The 20,094-nt window shown below is 33.3% G+C and overlaps 1 protein-coding gene across 1 annotated transcript in view; it reads right to left on the reverse strand.

The window, feature by feature from the left end:
* Positions 1-3,597: 3,597 nt before the first annotated feature.
* Positions 3,598-20,094, reverse strand: part of LOC136037884 (serine proteinase stubble-like) — a 62,582-nt gene continuing 46,085 nt past the window's right edge. Inside the window, exons 6-9 of the mRNA XM_065720739.1 lie at positions 17,426-17,575; positions 15,075-15,217; positions 7,573-7,727; positions 3,598-5,491 (exon numbers count right to left, since the gene is read on the reverse strand). Coding sequence (XP_065576811.1) covers positions 5,333-5,491; positions 7,573-7,727; positions 15,075-15,217; positions 17,426-17,575 — 607 coding nt within the window. The 3' untranslated portion in view covers positions 3,598-5,332. The remainder of the gene's footprint in view (positions 5,492-7,572; positions 7,728-15,074; positions 15,218-17,425; positions 17,576-20,094) is intronic.

The raw sequence follows: 20,094 nt of genomic DNA on the forward strand, positions 1-20,094 counted from the left end.
CTCAACTAGTAAATCCAAAGATTTTCTAGTTAATTCCTAGGATAAATTATGACAAATTTTGACAGTCTGTATCCATTAGCTTTATATATTCTTTATTTATTAAAACGAAACTAGCGAGTCCAAGATTTTTTTGATAGCCCTAATGTGCTGTATTTTTTTTTTATATGGAGATAATAAGAAAAGCAAAAATTGATATTATGTTCAGGCTATCCTCAAAAGTTGTGGGAAAGGGGGAGTTTCTTTTAGAAATTTTTTAGACAAAACGAGGGTTTACCCAGGATTTCACGTACTAAATTTAATTCTCTCGTCCTTTAATGGGAAGAGGAGGTAAAATAAGATATCTCTTCGTTGGGATTGTGTGCTCATATAGATGTGGTTTTACGCAGGGCTATGAAATTATAAATTCAGATTGATAACTCGAAATTCCTGGAGTTTATTCATTTACCCCTCCCCCCACTCCCAAAATCTTTGAATATCTTTTTATTTTTATTTTAAAAAGTAAGAATCTGATCCTGCTTTCTAAAACTCTAAGGGCCAGACTTAACTCCAACTGTTTAATAATGCCTTGTAACAATAAAAAATTTTCTACATTGGTTCTTCCTAAAAAGCCAATAGCTTACTAAGGAATACGGTTCAATAATCATGAAAATTTTGTCGGACATGATTTCTTACTTTCAGGAGAGTAGTATAACCTGGTGCTGTCGAGCTGAGAAATTTTATAAGTCGAGTTTGACTCTTGGAATTTTAATATTTTGGTCTGTCAGCCTTACTCTTAAAGACGTAGGATATTCCATTAGCTTCCTGCCATTGGAATCAATCTCAAATCTTCAATGTTTTAAGTGCAAAAATTGGCCGAAGTTTTGATACTAAGAAAAACCAGAAATTTATCCAAATTGAAGCTTTGTCATTACCAAGCAAAAATCAGGATGTGACAACCCCAAAACATTCAGCATAAAAACTTGAAAAGCAACTGGTATGGGAATTCGTTTACTGTCGTCAACTCCCAAGGGAACTAAGCTTTATTCCTGATTTAACAGCCCTAATTCTGAGTAACTCTTTAGAATCAAATCAATTCAAAATCCACATCCTTACCATATTCACATAGGTAATGCACAAAAAAGTTCTATTGATTAGTTCTCTATACCTACATTGCACATGGTCTCCTTTAGAAAGAAAAGATGGACCTTTTTTCAGGCGATCTTCTTTCATTGAATCAGGAACATGACATCAATAAGCAAAATGGTAGACGCACCATCTGTTTTGCCGATTATAAGACAAGCAGATGATAAAAAAGATACAACTGAATTTCTATAGAATACTTAATTACCAATTATTATATGGGACAAGTGGATGATGATAGTACATGATCATACGCGCGACTAATCATAATACCACGTAAAGTGCCAATATGAGATATTATATTTCATTGATGGTAATTTACATTCTTCAATTAAAGCATATGATAGTAGAAAATATTAGTAATTTTCTGTCAGGAGAGTTTTATTTTAATAAAATAATATACTGAAAGTTTGAAGAGTTTGTGGGACATGATAAACCAAAGTCTTCTAAGGCTTTGACAGTTGTGGAGCGGAAGGGATTTCGAAATGAGTTCCTATCTCATTTGGTTGAGAAAAACCGTATTTTCTGAGAAATACTATTAATCAGATTTCTATGTAAGTTATAAAAAAATCCAAAATCTAAATACTCAGCACTGTGTCTAAATTATTAATATATATTATATAAAATATAAATATAATATATATATGTAAAGTACAATATAAAGTATAATATTAAAAAAACATCTTACAAAAGGTTTTTAATAAAATAAAATATATTTTAAACGTTGTTTTGCAGCTATAACATAGAAAAATAAAAAGAAAGTTAAGTCAAGAAAGTTAGAAAGTTAGAATCTTGAATCTTGAATTGCTGAGCTTTCCAGGAATTAATGTAGTTTTAGATTAAACATTCAGTTTATTTAAATTAGTTCTTTTAAGACATCTTGATTATTATGTGAATTGTATTTTTATTTTTGACGGTGGGTTGAGAATTAAACCCCACTGTTTACGTTATATCTAGTTTTTAATAAAACGTAAATAACACAACAGGCTATAGAAGGCTTAGGGTGAGAGGAGGGGGTCATCCCTAATCCTATTTGTAGCCATTTCTGTTCGTTTTAAGTTTGACTTGATTACTCAATTTAATTTTTTTAAGAGTCATATATTCATCAATATGAATATCTATTATCTCTGCACCTGATTAGATAATTTATTTTATTTATGGTAGTTTTGGGTCCATATAATCATTGATAATACATTTCGGTCTCTTTAAGTTTGAATTATTAGAAGACTTTTTCTCTGCTATTATTAGGTTTTATTAGGTTTTAATAAGGGGCCATTACTCATTAATCATTCTTACTATTAATAATTCTTAACAAACGGAAGAATAAACTTATTCCTAGCTCTTGATAAAAGACAACGTTGATTTTTAATTAAAATATTCAGTCCATTCTAAAAATGATCTTTATTAAATTTTTAAACACTATATTTCTAGATTAATGAAAAATTTGTCTTAAATCAAGAACATCAAAATGGTATGTAATTCATATTGATTTATTCGGAACAGCTTGGAACCTTTGTAGATTTGAAGGGAAACGCAATATCTACACGCTCGGGTAATACTCCAAATAACAGTCGATTAATGTAAAATGTAAAGTTCTAATGATTCGGGATTGATATAAAAACTTGAATCTATGCAAAAAACCAACATTGTTGGACACAGTTACTCTAAGTTTCCTATAATGCGCCTTAAATGACAGTGTTGAATATATAGATTTAGGACTTGGCTCTCGCTGAGTGTTGAAACTACATTTCGACACATTTTTCGTTAAAAATTTACTTCCCGAATTTTATTTATTTTTTAAAATGTATATGGTTTTGTAATTTCCACTTAAAAAATTAAAAAAATCAGACTTCATTGTAACAATCCTTGATGCTTTAGCCCCACACTCGAATTGCGGAAGCGGAATATTAAATTCGCAATAAATTGGTTTAAAACCCTTGATTCAATTTCATTTCCAACTATTCTCTACCAATATTATGACTGTACCTTTTACCGATTCATTTAGTAGATAAAATAAGTTGCTACTCATAGCTTTCTTCCTTCATATTTACAGGAATTATACCTTAAATCTTAACATATATTAGTCAATCACAAATTTTTCGCTTTAAGGTTGAACGTTGTTTGTTGAATTTAGACTTTATCGACAAGTCACACCCGGTCATGACTTAGACAGTTAGGGTATATAGCTGTTGGTACAAGACGCAAATTAAGACATTTATTTTTTTTTTACCTTTATTTATTATGAAGATAATTTAAATAAACGTAAATATGACCGCTCCCAAGCAAGCCCAGAATATCAAAAGAGAAAACAGTACTCCATATTTGTCATAAGTGCTTGAGGGAGCTTCAGGGAGCAAAGACCTATATTTAACAAAAATTTAAATTACGAAAACTTTTGACCTCAACTTAGATGCTTTGTCTACGGCACTGATAATAACAATAGTTTTGATTATTAAATTGCAGAAAAAGTCAAGCAAATTCTAAAAAATAAATATAGTTTATTCAAAATTTTGGAAACATATAAAAATAATGCACACCGGTTTTCGTCTCTTGTGAATAAGTTATATTAAATTAGCAAATACGATCACAGAAGCCTCTTGCGACTCAACTGGGAATGGCAAATGTAAACAATACAAATTAGTTCTATTACACTTCCACTTCGGCACTGACCTTATGGGCAAATTTTGTGCTAAAGCTCTCACATAATTTAGAATTTGCTATTTCGTAGATCTTAAAATTCCTTCTTTATTATTTTCACTTACGTCTTAAATCAAAGGCACATGGTTCATTAATGAGTAGATTATGATAAATGAAAATGTACTTGTTGACCATTTTTACCAATAATATCAAGAAAAACTGGAGGAGAACCAAAAAACACAAGAAAAAGGAAAATTTATACAAGAGGAAAATAAAGGCATGATTTAAAAAGACCATTTTCTTCCATCAATTTGGCTTGAGCTGGCTCTGGTTAAACTTTTAATTGAGGAAACAACCTTCAGGGGATCATCGTATTATCTTTTATGTCACTTCAATCCACCAACGGATCATGATCAGTATCACTTATGAAAACAAGAAAGGAAATAATAAATGCAAATATTTCGACAAGGACCTCCACCAAGTCGTCCTCAGTGCTAAAAAAAATATAAGAAAGAGGGAAAAAAAAACAATTGCTTGATTTTCATCTGCATATTTTGCTACTGACTGACAAAATCTTCGTTTTTTTCACCTATTTGATTTTTCTCTCTTATCATTTATTACTTCATTTCTTGTTTTCATAAGTCATGCATTGCAAGTATGGTCTCAGAACCTATTTATGATCAATATCATTTCTAAAAAATTTTCAAACATGATCTGGGACCCTGAGGAGGCTTCCGGAAATATGGTTTCAAATGGAATGAGATAGGAGAAAGAATGCTAATGTTGCTGCTGTCCGCAGATAAAATGAGCATTCTGAACGTTTCTATAGTTGGAGAGATACCGGTCTGAATCTAATCAAAAGCTAAGTAAGTTCATTGTTTAGCTATTTGAGTTTACAAATTGAAAGTCAGCGAGGTCAAACACAAAAGGTGACGTATTATTAAAATCTTGAAACCCCCTGAATTTCACAGATAATTCGTTTTTTTCTTTTCGATATTCATTAGCTATTTATGGAGCATCCTAGAGCATGGTTCCTAGAGCATGGTCATAGTTAGGGATTTTACCCTGGATGAGGAGATCAGATTTATCGCAACAGTACTCCTTTTCCCAGCTGTACCAATCGTTTAGGGTAATTATGCTATAAAACTGCTTTAAAATACAGAGCCAGAAAATAGAAAACTAAAAGTCACGCTTAAGTCTTAGCATTAAATTTGATAGCCAGTCAGTGCCCAAATTGCCTTAAAACGACAACTCACAACGATCTACATAAGCTACATGTCCGTTCTCAAATACAACAAATAGTAATTTCACTTCTTCCACTGGAATAAAAACAAGGAAGCAAGTTATCTTTGTTGCTAACTTGTTCTTATTCCGTTTGAAATTCAGATCTTCAAAACTCAGCATTATGAAACACCTTCATTTTCAGAGAAGCTATTGAAACCACCTTTGGACCTATCCTAGGACCAATCCTAGGAACCAAAACATTAAAAATAGAAACTCTTCCTCTTTGACATGTGTTTTACAAACAAGATAAACTCAAGGAACCCCTGAGTCTCTCCTCAAACAACGTCTCTAGTTAGTCTAAAATATTGGCAATGATCCAGCCAACTGTCATGCTGACTTTATGGTAAATTCCTGGTTGATGGTCCACTGCACAGCCAAAACCGGCAGAGGTAATCCCAACTAGGGTCCACCTGCCTCCTTCATTGACGACCAAAGGACCTCCAGAATCTCCCTGAAAAATCAAATTAATGTCTTCTTATCAATATCAATCATCAAAATAAACATTCGGTAAGAAGTTTCTTTAGGCTTTAGTCCAATCTTATAGAATGCTTGGAACTTTAACTAGAAACACTGGTTCTGCGATAAGAGAGGGGTTCTGCTACCCACCTCAGGACCCACATTCAACTCTTTGTCCACATGTATTTCTTCTAAGATAATTTAAAAAATAATATATATATATAAATATATAATATAAAAAATAAAATAGTGGTGGACATGTATCATGACTTCTTTGATATTGCATGGAAGGTCCATGTAGAAAATATGTATAAAATAATAATTTAAATATTGTGAGGAGTGGGAGATCTATCTTACCTCCCTAGTTGTCAATTCTCCCCCAAAGTTTCACATTTTTAAGATAAATTCGACTTACAGGACATAATTTTTGAGAGGGTTGAATTCGTTAACAAAACGTTGTTCTTAGGCATTTCCCCTCAACTTTCAGGTTGATTTACTTTCATCCCCCCCCCCCCGACAACTGGCATTCAATTATACAATACTATATAGTCATGGGTAATACTAATGTACGTTCAATATAATAATTTTTCGTTTGTGAAAACTCTATATACATATCTGAGGAAGAATGTACCGTCCTGTGTCAGTACATATTAAATTTGAAGATTATTTATGTAATCACTGTATAGTTTTAAGCTAAATACCTATCCCGGGATATTTCATTTAATACTATGTTGCCCCTGTTCTGGCAAAAATTTCTGCTTTATGGCATACAATGGCAGACATTGGCACTTGGACTTATATTTCCGTTCAAAAGAGCCCCTCTTGATTATTGAAGACCATCAGTTCGACATGCTAATCCTTTGGAAAAACCACGTGTCTATGATCAACCTTCTGTGAAAAAGGTTAAAATATTGTATTTTGTATTAAGAAACTTGGAGAGCCCGGGGAAGGGTTTTTGTAAAAAATAAGTTGGGAAAAATTGATATAAGCTTTCAAACCAATTACTTGGTATTTCAATTTTTCGCTTCTGAAATACGTTACATACTACATTATATAAAAATACGTCTTTCTGATGTTAAATTCAAGAAAAAACCTATTTCACTCATAAATCTAGGTTATTAACATGTGTAACTATGAAACGGCTCAAGCATAGTTCTACTAATTTTATGAAGGCTCTAACGTAAACATGCTATTGTTTTTTTTTGTCTTTTTTTTAGGGTGTCTGTTTTTCAGGGATAATTTTTTTCAATGATGGCGTTTTTATTTCTATTTTGGCATTTTTCATTATTACAACACATTATTGCAACACAACGCATTAAATTGGTGAAATAGTCGAGATCACACCCCCTATAAGATGCATTTCCTCCTTTTCTTATAATCCCATATTCCCCACAAAGAGGGCAAGCACACTTACCTCCTGAGCTACCCTTATGAATTATGGTGCCTTAGTGTACCGGGTACCTCCATTCATAAGGAGGTAATTTGTTCCTGCTAAACGAGCAATAAAATACCAAATTTTGGATTTTCGAAATTCGTTATGAAACTACAGTTTCTTGCAATGATACTTCTCTAGTAGCATTTAAGTCGAAGAAAACACTTAGAACTACTAGTCTTTTAACTTCAACCAGTTCAGTAAATAAATTACTTTATACAAAGTTTGTTTTCAATTCTTGACTATAAACTGTAATCCTTTGTCTGAAGCTTGTTTATATCATCTTGTTTATATCAAGACACGCTATTTAAAAGTTCATCCCAAATTAATTTCAGTCGTATAACCAAGCCATTTCAATTGTTCTCAGAATATGACCGTGTCAAAGAGGCGATTATTTCAGCTAAAAAAAATTAAAACTTTTCATAAATTCTTTCGGGTTAATCGCCCACACTTAATCAACATTATTTTTTGAAACTTTCATTAAATTCAAGGTACAAACAGTAATAAGAGTTGGAAAGAGGAACAGGGTGATATTTTCTATTACTTCTAGTGGTATAGTATCACAATAAAGGTATTCTCCTGATACTATTCGCAAAACAGTTCTTATTTACTCCAAGATTGGATACAAGAGCAGGATTACTTACAAGACAAGCATCCATTTGTCCCATTTCATGACCAGCACAGAACATTTCTTCATGGAGCTCAAGAACAATGCCCTTTCTTTCGTGCCATCCGTAGCACTCGGCATTGCTTATTATAGGAACATAAACTTTTTGTAAGATATTGGTGCCCGTTTTTCCTGAAATAATTCAATTCGATAGCTGAATAATAAAACTGAAATGAATTATAAAATGAAAAATAATAAAGTAAAAATCGAAGAATTGAAAGCAAGAGGAAAAGATAAGGATACGATATTTATTTCAAAAAATCACTATTACAAGCCCCGAATGGCTGAACTCGAATTTTAGAGTAAAAAAACAACCGTAAATAACACGAAAATTGGAAAACTGGCAAAGAATGCCAAAACAGAAACGAAAAAAAGAAAAATCAGATAGAATAATCATTCGTCAGTCAATAATTTAACTAGAACTTGTCAATTAAAAAGTTAAAAAGATGAAAAAAGTCAAAATAAGAAAGAAAAATGAATACATATAAAAAAAAGTTAATACGCTTAAAAGAGGGATGAGGACCAAAACAGTCGAATAAATAAAAAAAAATTGGGCCGCACTACTATCCAATAATGAAGAGAAGATATTTTATCTTCTATATATATATATACTAGCGAGATATTTTATCTATTTTTTCCGTAATGAAGAGGACAAAATGTTTTCCACATCTGGAGGCAAAGAGGCGAATGGGGGACAAAATAGTCTGGTGAAAATGTTTTCCACGCGAGGGTTTGCTATTGCATTTTTTTTGGAAAACAGAGGCATAATGTAACTCTTCTGCACTCAAGGGTTTCTAACCTAGCTTTTAAAAGTAGCGTCAAACTGAAGTAGAGAATAAGCAAAACTAATTAGATACAATTTTGGAAATGGAAACTTTTACAGGCAGTGAAAATCGTGATATTTATGTTAGTTATCGGAATGTTGTCAATAAAAAAAAACAAAAAAAAACGAGATGCTGAAAAGAATTATTTTTTTATACTTTTGAACTTGCCAAGAATGATGTATATTCAACGTGGAAAATCATTAATCGAATTTTGAGGTCAAATAAACATAAAATAATATGATCCCTAAGGAGATAGTCAACACTGACGGGGAAAAGAATATGAAATAATCAATCTCTAGCTGATAGTTTTTGTAAATTTTTTTACTGAGATTGGTCAAAACATTTCCTCAATATTTGACAATGATATTAATATAGAAGATGGAAGTCAAATTTCCCCACATTATGATATAGATGGCAGTATTTTGGTTTTTGAACCAGTTTTTGCAAAAGATTTGAAGAAGATTGTGAATTCTTTGGGGCCATCAGAGATTTCAGAATTGATTAAATGCCGAAACAATTTCTGAAACATGTTTTGCCGGTGATATCTCATATATTGATTTTTTAATCAATTTTTAATAATCAAAGAACAAAAGAAAAGCTATATTATACCTTTGTATAATTATGGAAATAAGGAAAAGATAAATAATTACTGCCCTACTTCAACCCTACCGGTTGCTTCAAAGATGAAAAAAAATAATGCATGATATAATTAGTAAATTTGGGGAAGAAAAGGAAATAATACCACCTAGCCAATATGGATTTTGGAAAGGACATTCGATGGATCATGCGATAACCCTTTTTATTTGCAAAGTGAAAGATTTTGTAGATAAGAGTTTTTATACCTCAGCCTTATTTATTGACCTGTCGAAAGCATTTGATACAATAAACCATATAATTTTAGTTAGACATTTAAAGAAATACAAATTTCCACCGTGGATTATTAGTGGATTAAGGATATCTATCGGATAAGTCACAGGTGGTTATAGTTGGACCAAAATGATCACGAGAGCACCTAAAAACTTGCGAAATTCCACAAGGTTGATTTTAGGGCCACTTCTTTACCTCATGCCGTGAGGTAAAGGTACCTCATGCCTCCTTCCACAAGGTTGATTTTAGGGCCACTTCTTTACCTCATTACCTCTATGCCGTGGATATAGGCAATTTGATGAAAGATTGTTTGACAATATCACTCGTAGATGATACAGTCTATTATTCCGAGTTTTAAGTGTTGAAATTCCTTTAAAACCATGGAGAGCGTGTTGAATGATCTAATGAAAAATATAAGGAGTAACCGTGTACTGATTAATATTAAAGGAAACAAATTACAAAAACAAATTACATGATAGTTTCTACTATTAAAAAAGTAAATACTGAACTATCTTCAACAGCTGATGGATATTTAATAGATAGGGTTTCAAAATCTAAATATTTGGGTGTAATGATTGATAAATTATCGTCATGGAAAGAATATGTAAAGTCATTATCTATAAAAATAGCAAGAGGAGCTGGGATTCTGTATAGACTGAAAACTTTCCTCCCGTAAAAAGTTTTATGAACCTTTTATTTTACTTTTGTTTATCTTTATATTCAGTATAGCTGTTATATTTTGGCTAATTCTTTCAGTTATAATTTAAAGACAATTCAAACCTTACAAAATAGAACTGTAAAGTCAATTTATTTTAATAAACTTAATACTAAAGAAGGTTTTCTTAAATCTCAGTTACTAACAGTAAGACAAATTTGCCAGTTCCAAACTGCCGTATTCATGTATTAATACTTAAAAAGTTTAGCAACCCAATGACTAACATAACTTGTCCTTTTTCATTTATCGTCATATTATCATACTTATCCAATATCGTCATGTACACACTTTTCTCTTATCTCGGATGTTTGTCAGACGCAAAGAGAAGCACATAAAATACTTAGGAGCGAAATTATGGAACAGTATTCCGCTGGAAATAAAAGATTATGTTTCAGTTCCATCATTTCAATACAATTATAAAAAACACATTCTTTCTACTAGTAAAAATGGATAATGTTACGAAGCTTCTCTTCTTCTTCTTTTCTGTAGTGCCTTTTTTCAGTATCCTTCCATTCATTTTCAATATGCCTTTTCATTACTGCCTTATTTTAGTATTTAATAGTGCATTTTACAGTATTCTTTCAAAGTTTAACGCTTCGTTGTTCTGTCAATAATCAGTGATATTTATATGAATAGTCGACGTTTTCCAGGGGCTACATTTAGAGCCTAAGGATCATTGACCAGTCCCTGGAGTTGTATTTATTTGTGTGTTTATATTCAATAAAGTCAAAGTGATATTGGGATATTACGGGATAATTTCGATATTTTGTGTCTGCAAGGTAAAAATTAAACGGTAAAGCATACAGCATTGGACTTTATAGTATCCACCAGTGGTGCTGATCTCCGTTTCTTGGCCCTTCAGCTAGGAAGTTCAATGGGGGGGGGGGGGGGTTGAGGGCAGCCATTCTTTGATTTCGCACACCCTTCCTGTTTTCATTCCCCAGATTTCTTTAGGTACCCATTTAGAGCTAGGTTGATTCTGGCTGAGCTTACAGAATCACCACACGGACCCACATTCCAAAAAACTAATCAACGACACCCGGACTTGCACCCGTGTTCTCATGGACAAAGGATTTCGAGTATAGCACGCTATCCACTTGGCTAAAACTACTCTGTGCTCTATGCACGGTACTATCCTAGAAAGTACAAAATACTGAGCTCTTTCCTTATTTATAAAATTCAAGGAACTAATAGACCTTTTTCCCAAATAGATCACTTGAAAATTTTCCGTCGTAATTAGAACTATAGTTTTCGGTTTCTTTATTTACAAAACAGAAAAGCAATTTATCAAAAATACAAACACTGCACTTATGAAAAAACTGACGATTTTACTAGCATGCAGCATAAGATACTTCAGTTTCATAAACTCTAATACAATAATAAATAATAATAATAAAAAAAAACAAAACAATAAAAGCCAAATAAAAAACCAAACTCCTTCAACAATATCATTTACATAACACCCCCCCTCCCCCATTGCCCAGCCTTCCTTCGTCTCTGCCAACCCACAAACATTCCTTCCTACCACTCTTCCTCCTTACTATCCCAAATCATATAAAACCATTGAAATCAACATTCAAAATAGCTCTCTTCCTGCTCGAAATTCAAATTACCCGTCATTTAATAAATACACTTTTACATAAGACTTATAAAAAAAATATTGGAGCAGGAGCGTTGATGGGTTTTAAAGTGATTTGTTTTGCATGCTGGGTAGCAGCTCTCTCTCTCTCTCTCTCTCTCTCTCTCTCTCTCTCTCTCTCTCTCTCTCTCTCTCTCTCTCTCTTTCTCTCTCTCTAAGAGGCACCAGCACCAATTATATATTTTCTGCATAGACGGGGGAAGCCTGCTAGTAATTTCCCAGAGGTGATTTTTTTGTGAAAAATGCGCCGTATTTTCAGGCTGCAATAAAATTTAGTTTGTATGTATATACTCTTCGAAGAGGAAGAGGCTGGAAATCCCTCCGTTCTCTTAGGGCTTCTTTGAAATAAGCTACACAAAATTGTACTCAAAGTCAGATTTATAGTCCATTTGCTTTCACCAATTTGGCTTTGTCAATTTTTCCCAATCCATTTTCTTGTATCGTATTTGATTTTCGTTTTTTGTATCGTAAGAGAAATGCATTTGTTTTTTTAATAATGTGGCTCTTCTCTTCTTCACTAAAATATTAGAAATAAATCTCAGTACCAAGTGTTTAATTGCTGCATATTTGAAGCTGAAAAAAGAGCCATTGTACAGCCAACAGGTCTCTGATAACAGTTTCAGACCCTCATACCTATTTTTCCGATTTCCGCTATTCTGTTAAACTGTATGGCATAGTTTAAGCAATTTTTCAGTTACTGTAGATAAGAGCCTCTCTGGTGATGGGTGAAACGAGTAGCCTGATATGATTACACAGCATGTGCTTATGTTTCATGCTTTTGCACTTTTCTTCTTCTTCTTCTTTTTTCTTTTCTGACTCTCCATATTATCGTCTTAAAAACACTTTTTTTTCATTATTTTTTTTTTAGATGATGGACTCCAGTCATTTTGTTTAGTACTAAGTTACAATAAGAAATCCTCGTCACAATGGTGAAGAACAATTTAAAAATGCATGGGTCTGCTGGGGAAATATTTGTGGCGAAAATAAACTTGAAAACTTTTCCAGTAAAAAAAGAAGCTGTTCATTTCAGCTATTTTTCCAAGTGGTATTCCTCTGTTTAATGCTATTCTATCGTTCAAAATAATTCTGTGCGTAAGATATCGTCAGCTAACACAAGTACATATGAGGTGATTTCCGTTTTAAATTTGACAAAACTATATTTGAGGAGTCACAGGGATTCTTTATTTGACCTCGTAGAAAAAACTATGGCCTTATTTTGGAATGAAGATCCTAATTATTTTATATCTAGTTACGTAAATTGTCCTCCGCTCTTTTCATGTTGTTGTTGTTGTGTAGTAAATCCTGTAACGTCATCACTGTTGTGTGTATCAGAAACCAATTTTAAATTATTCACAAATCAAAACCAGGTTAATTTTGTTGTGTGATAGTCCTTCTCTGTTTTAAGCGTACTTTTATTAATACCAAACTTTTAAAGTGGGTCATGCAAAAACAGCGGTTTCTTGAGTTTTTGTTATAATTATAAAGTTATTTAGATGTTTCACTTGCAGGTATGGCTCAGCATCACTGGAAATTGTATTCTATCTTTTAATCCATCATCTATGTTGTTTTTTTCTCTCTGCATGTGCGTCTACTTCAGCTAAAAAATAAGCCAATAGATACTGTCACTAAGCTAAGCTAACAGAAGTATACTTAATGTAGCTCCTTCAGTTAATATTAAGTTTATTTTAAGCTAAAAAGCAAGATGAAATTTTGTTGCTACTTCAGTCAAATTCCATGATTCTCTGTTTGCCAATTGACCATTTAAGAGCAGTTATTTGCGATTCACAGGCTGATGCTATCCAATCATGTGAAAGGTTTCTGAGACCCAGTTGTGAATCATGGAATTGCACCGGTTAGTGATAGGCAAAGGTGCTCTGTCCTTGTAGTTAGTATGAAGTTAATTATCTGCAAAGAACGATTTATTTTTTTTCAGTTCTTGCCTATTGATATTAACCCCTTGGCAAGTGGGTCTATCCCTGCTTATCTTCTAATCCTTGACGTATTTTGAATGTAGTTTAAATATGGTTTGAATAAATATGGTGCCATCTTGAATGACGGATATCAACCCAAACACCTGACGTTTACATCATCTGTGGATTTTAACTCATTTATAGTCTCTGAAGGAAGTTTCCCAGCATTTTTTATTGAGACACATTTAACTGAGGTATTTAACCTTCTACTTATGCATATTAGTACATTTAGTTAAATCTGGGTTTCTGATTTAACGGAATATTTTACCGAGCCATATGATTAGTAATTCAATAAAGCATTCACTATCCCATATCCGAGAAACCTCCAAAGATTGTCTTTCTATAGCATTTGTCTAATAGTCTTGAGTGATATTACCGCAAAAGCTCCTTAAATGCTTTATCTGAATTAAGATCTTATGATCTATATGAGTATATCTTTGTATATTACTATCTATGCCCTACTATATGTATTATTGTCAATAATATACTCTCTATATGAAGATTAAGGAGACTCAAGCATCTTCTACATTTAGAAGATCTAAACAGCTTGCGGAAATTCTTTGAGAATGATTCAAGGTTCAGTTCCCTATTACACAGTTTTTAAATAGTTCCTCGTCTGAAAGGATTCATACCTTTTTCTTGTGAAAAGGATATTACATCGATTCCACTGATTCTGCTGCTAGGATTTTCTATCCCAACTACACTGAAATGAAGTTCTAATTCACAAACTCCTGTTTTCCTTGAGGGTTTACTGCTTTCAATTTCATACCATGATTGCATTAGCTTTCAAGAAAAGTCCTAAAAAAAGCCCCTCAGTCACTTCAGAAATATTTGACATCCCCCAAATGTTTCTTTATTCTGCAAGGACACACTCTGCCCACTTTGATTACTAGGTTTCCAGTAAATTGATTACTACTTTTTGGTACCTTTACCAAGGAAATTGTAAGAGGAGTTTCTGTCAAAATGCTTCATCTGATGATAATTTCCCTGGATGAGCAGTCTGTAATCAGAAGAGTGAAATTAATCTAACCTAGATGTGATTTTTAAAAGCCATTAAGAGGCGATCCAACCATATGACACCCATCAAATGTTCCTCTATTCTTTAAATATATACTCTCCCTCTTTTGATCGTCCGCTTTCTCACCCTGATTACCTATATCAGGAGAATTATAGTAGGAGTCTTTGTCAAAAAGTTTTACCTGGTGATAGTTTACCCCGAGAAGCAGTCTTCAAACAGAGTTTTGGAGTTAATGTCACCTAGAGGTCGTCTTTAAAATCCATTAAGAAAAGTTCTCATCGTTTTTTTTTTGTTTTTTTTTTTGTTTTTTTTTTGTTTTTTTTTGTTTTTTTTTTTTTTTTGGCAAGAATAAGAATTTGCAATGCCAGGGGAAGGCGCAACAAAGTTTTAGGTTAATTTTCTACCAAAATCGAATTTGCCATTTGGCTGGATTTCATTTAACTTACCGTAAGAAGTATCAGTTTTTCCCCAGCCTGCAACAACTCCTACTGCGGTTTCATAGTCCTTTCCAGGAGGAGGAAGACATATTGGTAAAATATTTTCTTTATACTGAACCGGTCTGCTTAATTTCAGCAGGGCTACATCAAACCTATAAGAAAAAGTGAACTAAGTTTAGTTTAATGAAAAAAAAATGAAGTTCTCTGTGAAAACAAATCACAATTTTAGAAATAAATTTATCATATTCCATCGAAAGAAAAATTGTAAGCTGTTTTGTTTTTCAATACACTTTTTTTGCGTTTTCAAATTATAAAACATGAAGACTATTCCCAATACACACATTTGAGTCTCTAAGTTAAAAGACAATCAAATATGAGAATCACGTGACACAAATGGGCACCATCTTCGTATTTGAAGTTTTTGGCTTTAATTTCGATTAATAGAAGACAACAGAAGAAAAAATGGTTATAACGTCAGTTGATAAAATCTTTTTATCAAATTATATTATATCTCATAACAAGGGTGGATCTAGACAAAATCTGGGGGGGGGGGGGCAATGTGACAAGGGCACCAATGATTTACCAAATTGACAAGTTTATTTAAAAGAAAGTGAAAAACACGGAACGAGGGCGCCAGAAAAATTTTGAGGGGATCCAGGGTGTCCCCCGGCTCCACTGGATCTGCCAATGCCTCACAGTGATCCGGGTATCGTACTGCTCGAAGCAAAAGGATGCACCAAAAATTTCTTTGAGCAATAAGCGTTTGCAATCATAAGATAATTAGTAAACTTTTATTCGATAGTAATTTTTAAATATAAATATTTACTTTTTACGAAAAAGAGAAACCTAACTCTGATTTGGCAACAAAAATTTATCTGCACCTCTAGCTTTAGTGGTTTCTGACATAATTTATTCGTTTTTTGTATTAATATCTTTAAATAGTAGGATAAAACTTTGATGTTAACGATTAATATACTTGGATAAATCTTTTGGATAATTCGCCATGTTGTATACGGAAATACATTTTTATTTGTCAGAGAATTGATTTTATTTTAAATATTGTGTTTTGTAAATTGTAAAAGCAAATAGATATAGTTCGTTTAACAATTTTGTTTGACTTCTTTCCCAAAACACCATATTGTCTCAAAATTTTCTTAGTTTTTTTTTTATATATAGAGCAATAGTCCACGAGAAAAATAGAAGATGAAATAATGCAAACATCAAAATCTGCTGCCGTTCGAATAATGACTAGAACTATACCTAGGCATAAGTTGGCCAACGATTTGTCCCCTGTTTTCTAATATTTATATTTATTAACCACTAAGTTGTTTTATTAGAAAAAAATACATAAAACTTCATTGAAAATAAAATAAATTATTGGTAAAACTACATAAAAAAAAGATTGCACAATTCCTCGTATTTGCGTATGGATTGTATAATGCAATTGAGCTTGTTGTGCATTTTCTTGGAACTTGGAACTATTACACTGGGAAAACAGAAGTCAATAATAATTTTGAGTTCTGTTTTCCCAGTGTGATAGTTTCAGCGGGTAATGATTTCACTGGTATCTTATATACGTGAATGCATTACCATGCTATCTATATTACCTTTTTGATTTTTCAAAACACCAAAATCAGCAGCTCAAATCATCGTTTTCAGATACTTTTTTATTTCTTTGGTTCCAAAATTAGCGCCAAACTCGGATCTGAAGTCCAGCTGTTGCCCAGACTTCAAATTCAAAAAGGCTCAATCCGGGCATTAAAGAACCGATTTAGCTTTACCATTGGTGCCATGAATCTTATAATTAAAAAAATAGACATAGTGTTCTAGTTTTTAGAACTTGATGCTAGGCTGTGAATCGTTCTAAAACGAATGAAATAAATATATAATTTTAAGCTAAATAAAATATAACTTAATTTAAATTTATGATTCTATATTTCAAGACGCAAGATACACCCTTTCGTTTCCGGCACAATGATATGGTTCATTGTACCGTACATTTTTCTTCATATTTCAACCTGAACGAAGATTTTAAACCTTAGTGAAGAAATAATATACGAAAACAAAGAAAAATAGACCCGGCGATGCTGTAAAAACCACTAACGTTCAAATACTCTTAAATAGCCTATTAACGTTAAATATTAACGTTAAATACTCTTCAGCATTTGCTGAGCTTATTACATAAACTTAAATTATTTAGTAAATAACTCATTTAGCAAACTTTTTCTATGATTCGCTCCGTAAAACCTTCGGTCTTAACTAAATATTAGCCTATACCCAAAACTTCGTAAGACTTTTATTTCTGAACACATAATATGCATAGTGATTTTAAATAGATGGCGCGACAAAAGGAAACTTACCGGTCTGGTTGAGTTAACATATATTGAAATCTTGGGTGAATTTTTCTTTCAATAACTCCAAGTGTTTCTTTAGGTATTGGTTCTATCACTTCAACTGTGTCTCTAGTATCATATTCACCAAGATAAACAACAATCTGCGACAATTTGGCACTAAAATAAAAAAAAAACTAACTCACAAATTATGCGGATGATTGGCTACAAGCTATGGGTTTCCTGATAATCAAGAATTGAGTTGGATTGAAACTGCTAGAATCAGGACTCGGATTATCAGAAAAAAAAACACTGGGCTCCTGCAGTGACAGGTTATCAACGCATGGAAAATAAAGAAATCTGATTAACAAGGCTCATAGACAATCGCTATATTGAAAATAAAATTAGGTATAGTGGTGAAAAGCTTCTGGTGGTAGCCCTCAGAGTATTAAATAGTGTCTTTTACTTTAAATCAACATCTCGTGAAGATTTCTACCAAATACCCTCAGTCGTTCTTCATATACTTCAAATGAAATCTTTAGAACATTTGGATGCATAAAGTGTCTTCGTTTACTTCAACGTTCCCCAGAATTCTCTGCAAGCTTCAAATCAGAATTTTGAGCCGTTCCTGACATATTTACAGAAATATCTTCGCGAGAACCCGGATGTTTTGATATGAGTTACTTGATTGTTCCGCTCAACTTTCTCTGAAAGTTTCAGGTTACTTATCATAGCCGTTCCCGAAAGAATACAAATGCGCTCTTTCGATAACCTGGATGCGTTTAGTATGTTTTGGTTTATCCCAACATGTCCTGAAAGTTTCAAGTTAACGTTCCTGTCATATTGCAGACACATCCTTCTGATTACATGGGTGCACATTTTATTTTCTGAATAGTTTAAAATTTGTTTAACATTCGCATAAAGTTTCAAACTGGTACCCTCAATCGTTTTTGAGATATTGCAAATGAAACCATTCGCAATTAGGATGCATATTGTGTTTTTTTTTATTTAGTTTAACATAAACCTTCAACACTCTGTAAAAATTTCAATTGAATATCCTTAACTATACCTGAGATACTGTAGATGGCTACCAGCTGACAAACTGCGTGCATTTAACAAGTTAAGAAGTAGCTGTAGTAACAGTCACAAGTGGTTGTAGTTGTAATTAGTCAAGAGTAGCAGGTGTATTCGTAACATAAGCAGCAGTAGTAGTCACAAGTGGTAATAGTAGTTGCAAATAGTAGTAATGGTAGTAGTAGTCACAAGTAGCGATAGCAAAAAGTAGTAGTAGTACACAAGTAGTAGTAGTTGTCGCAAGTAGTAGCAGTAGTTGCAAGTAGTACTAGTTCTTACAAATAGTAGTATTAGTCGCCAATTTTATTACAATTGCAGGCAATAGAAGCCGTTGCAAGTAGCAGTAGCAGTCGCAAGTAATAGCAGCATTAAAACCACTGTGTAATAGTGTTACACACATGTTGCTGTCTGGCTGGTTTAATATCCCGCTAAATATGAAGTAGCAGTGCTAGTCACAGTCACAGCCGTAGACAAAGTCTGCGTTTCAACCAAAATTACAGTCATAATTTCGCAAACACAAGTCGTTACGGTCGCAGTTGCATATAGTCCCGGTTGCAGCCACAGATAGTCGCAACAGCATGTAATCGCAGTCGCAGTCATAGTTGCAGTCACAACTAGGCGCAGTTGGAGTCACAAACAGTCACAGTCGCAAGTGGTGGCAGTCAAAAGTGGTTGTTGTCACAAGTAGTCACAGTAGAATGAGGTCGCAATTAGAATCACGAGTAGTCATAGATTCAAGTAGTCGCAGTCGCAAGTAATTTCAGTTGTAAGTAATCACAGTCACAGTCACAAGTAGTAAAAGCTGCAATAAGCTGCTATCACAAGTAGTCACACGAAATTGCAATTGCAAGTAGACAAAACCACAATCAGATGCAGTAGCGATTAGCTGCAAGCTGCAGTTGCAAATAGTCACGATCACAGGTAGTTGCACCCTAAATTTAGTCGCAGTAGCAAGTAGTCACTGTCACAAGTTACGATCATAAGTTGCCACAGTCACAAGTAGTCGCAGTCACAGACGCAGGTAATTGGAGTCACAATTAGTCCTGCTTTCAAGAAGTCGCAGTCGCAAGTAGTTAAAAGTAGTCAGAGTCATATATAGTCGCATTCGCAAGTAGTCGTAGTAGCAAGTAATCACATTCATAGTCATAGTGACAAGTAGCCAGAGTTGTAGTCGCAAATTGTCCCATTCACAATTAGTCGTAGTTTCGCGTAATCGCAGTTGCAGGTAGTCACAGTCACAAGTATTTGCAGTGGCAGATGCCGACTTCTGCCGTAAAATATTAACCCACGTATATTTACTGAAGAAAATCGGATTTCCTTGGAAGGTGAAAGGGAAGATTGAGTCTAGTGGGCTACCAAGATAGATTAGGTTTTATTACTATAGCTAAGAAAATATCTAAAGCCGAACTGGCCCAGCATTAAAAAACCAAAGAAAAAAAAATCTGGAGAAGCGACGCATTTTTGGCACATGAATACGATCACAACAACAATTTAATGATCATTTCGGCTCAGTACAAGCGAAAGGATTCTAACAACGCCTTGTTTTATACGAGCCAAAAAATTGCACAATTATTATTCTGTTTGTCTCTACCGACCATGAAACCATTGTTTTTCAGGATTTCCAT

This window comes from Artemia franciscana, chromosome 17 (genome assembly GCF_032884065.1).
Source record: "Artemia franciscana chromosome 17, ASM3288406v1, whole genome shotgun sequence".
Taxonomy (NCBI): domain Eukaryota; kingdom Metazoa; phylum Arthropoda; class Branchiopoda; order Anostraca; family Artemiidae; genus Artemia; species Artemia franciscana.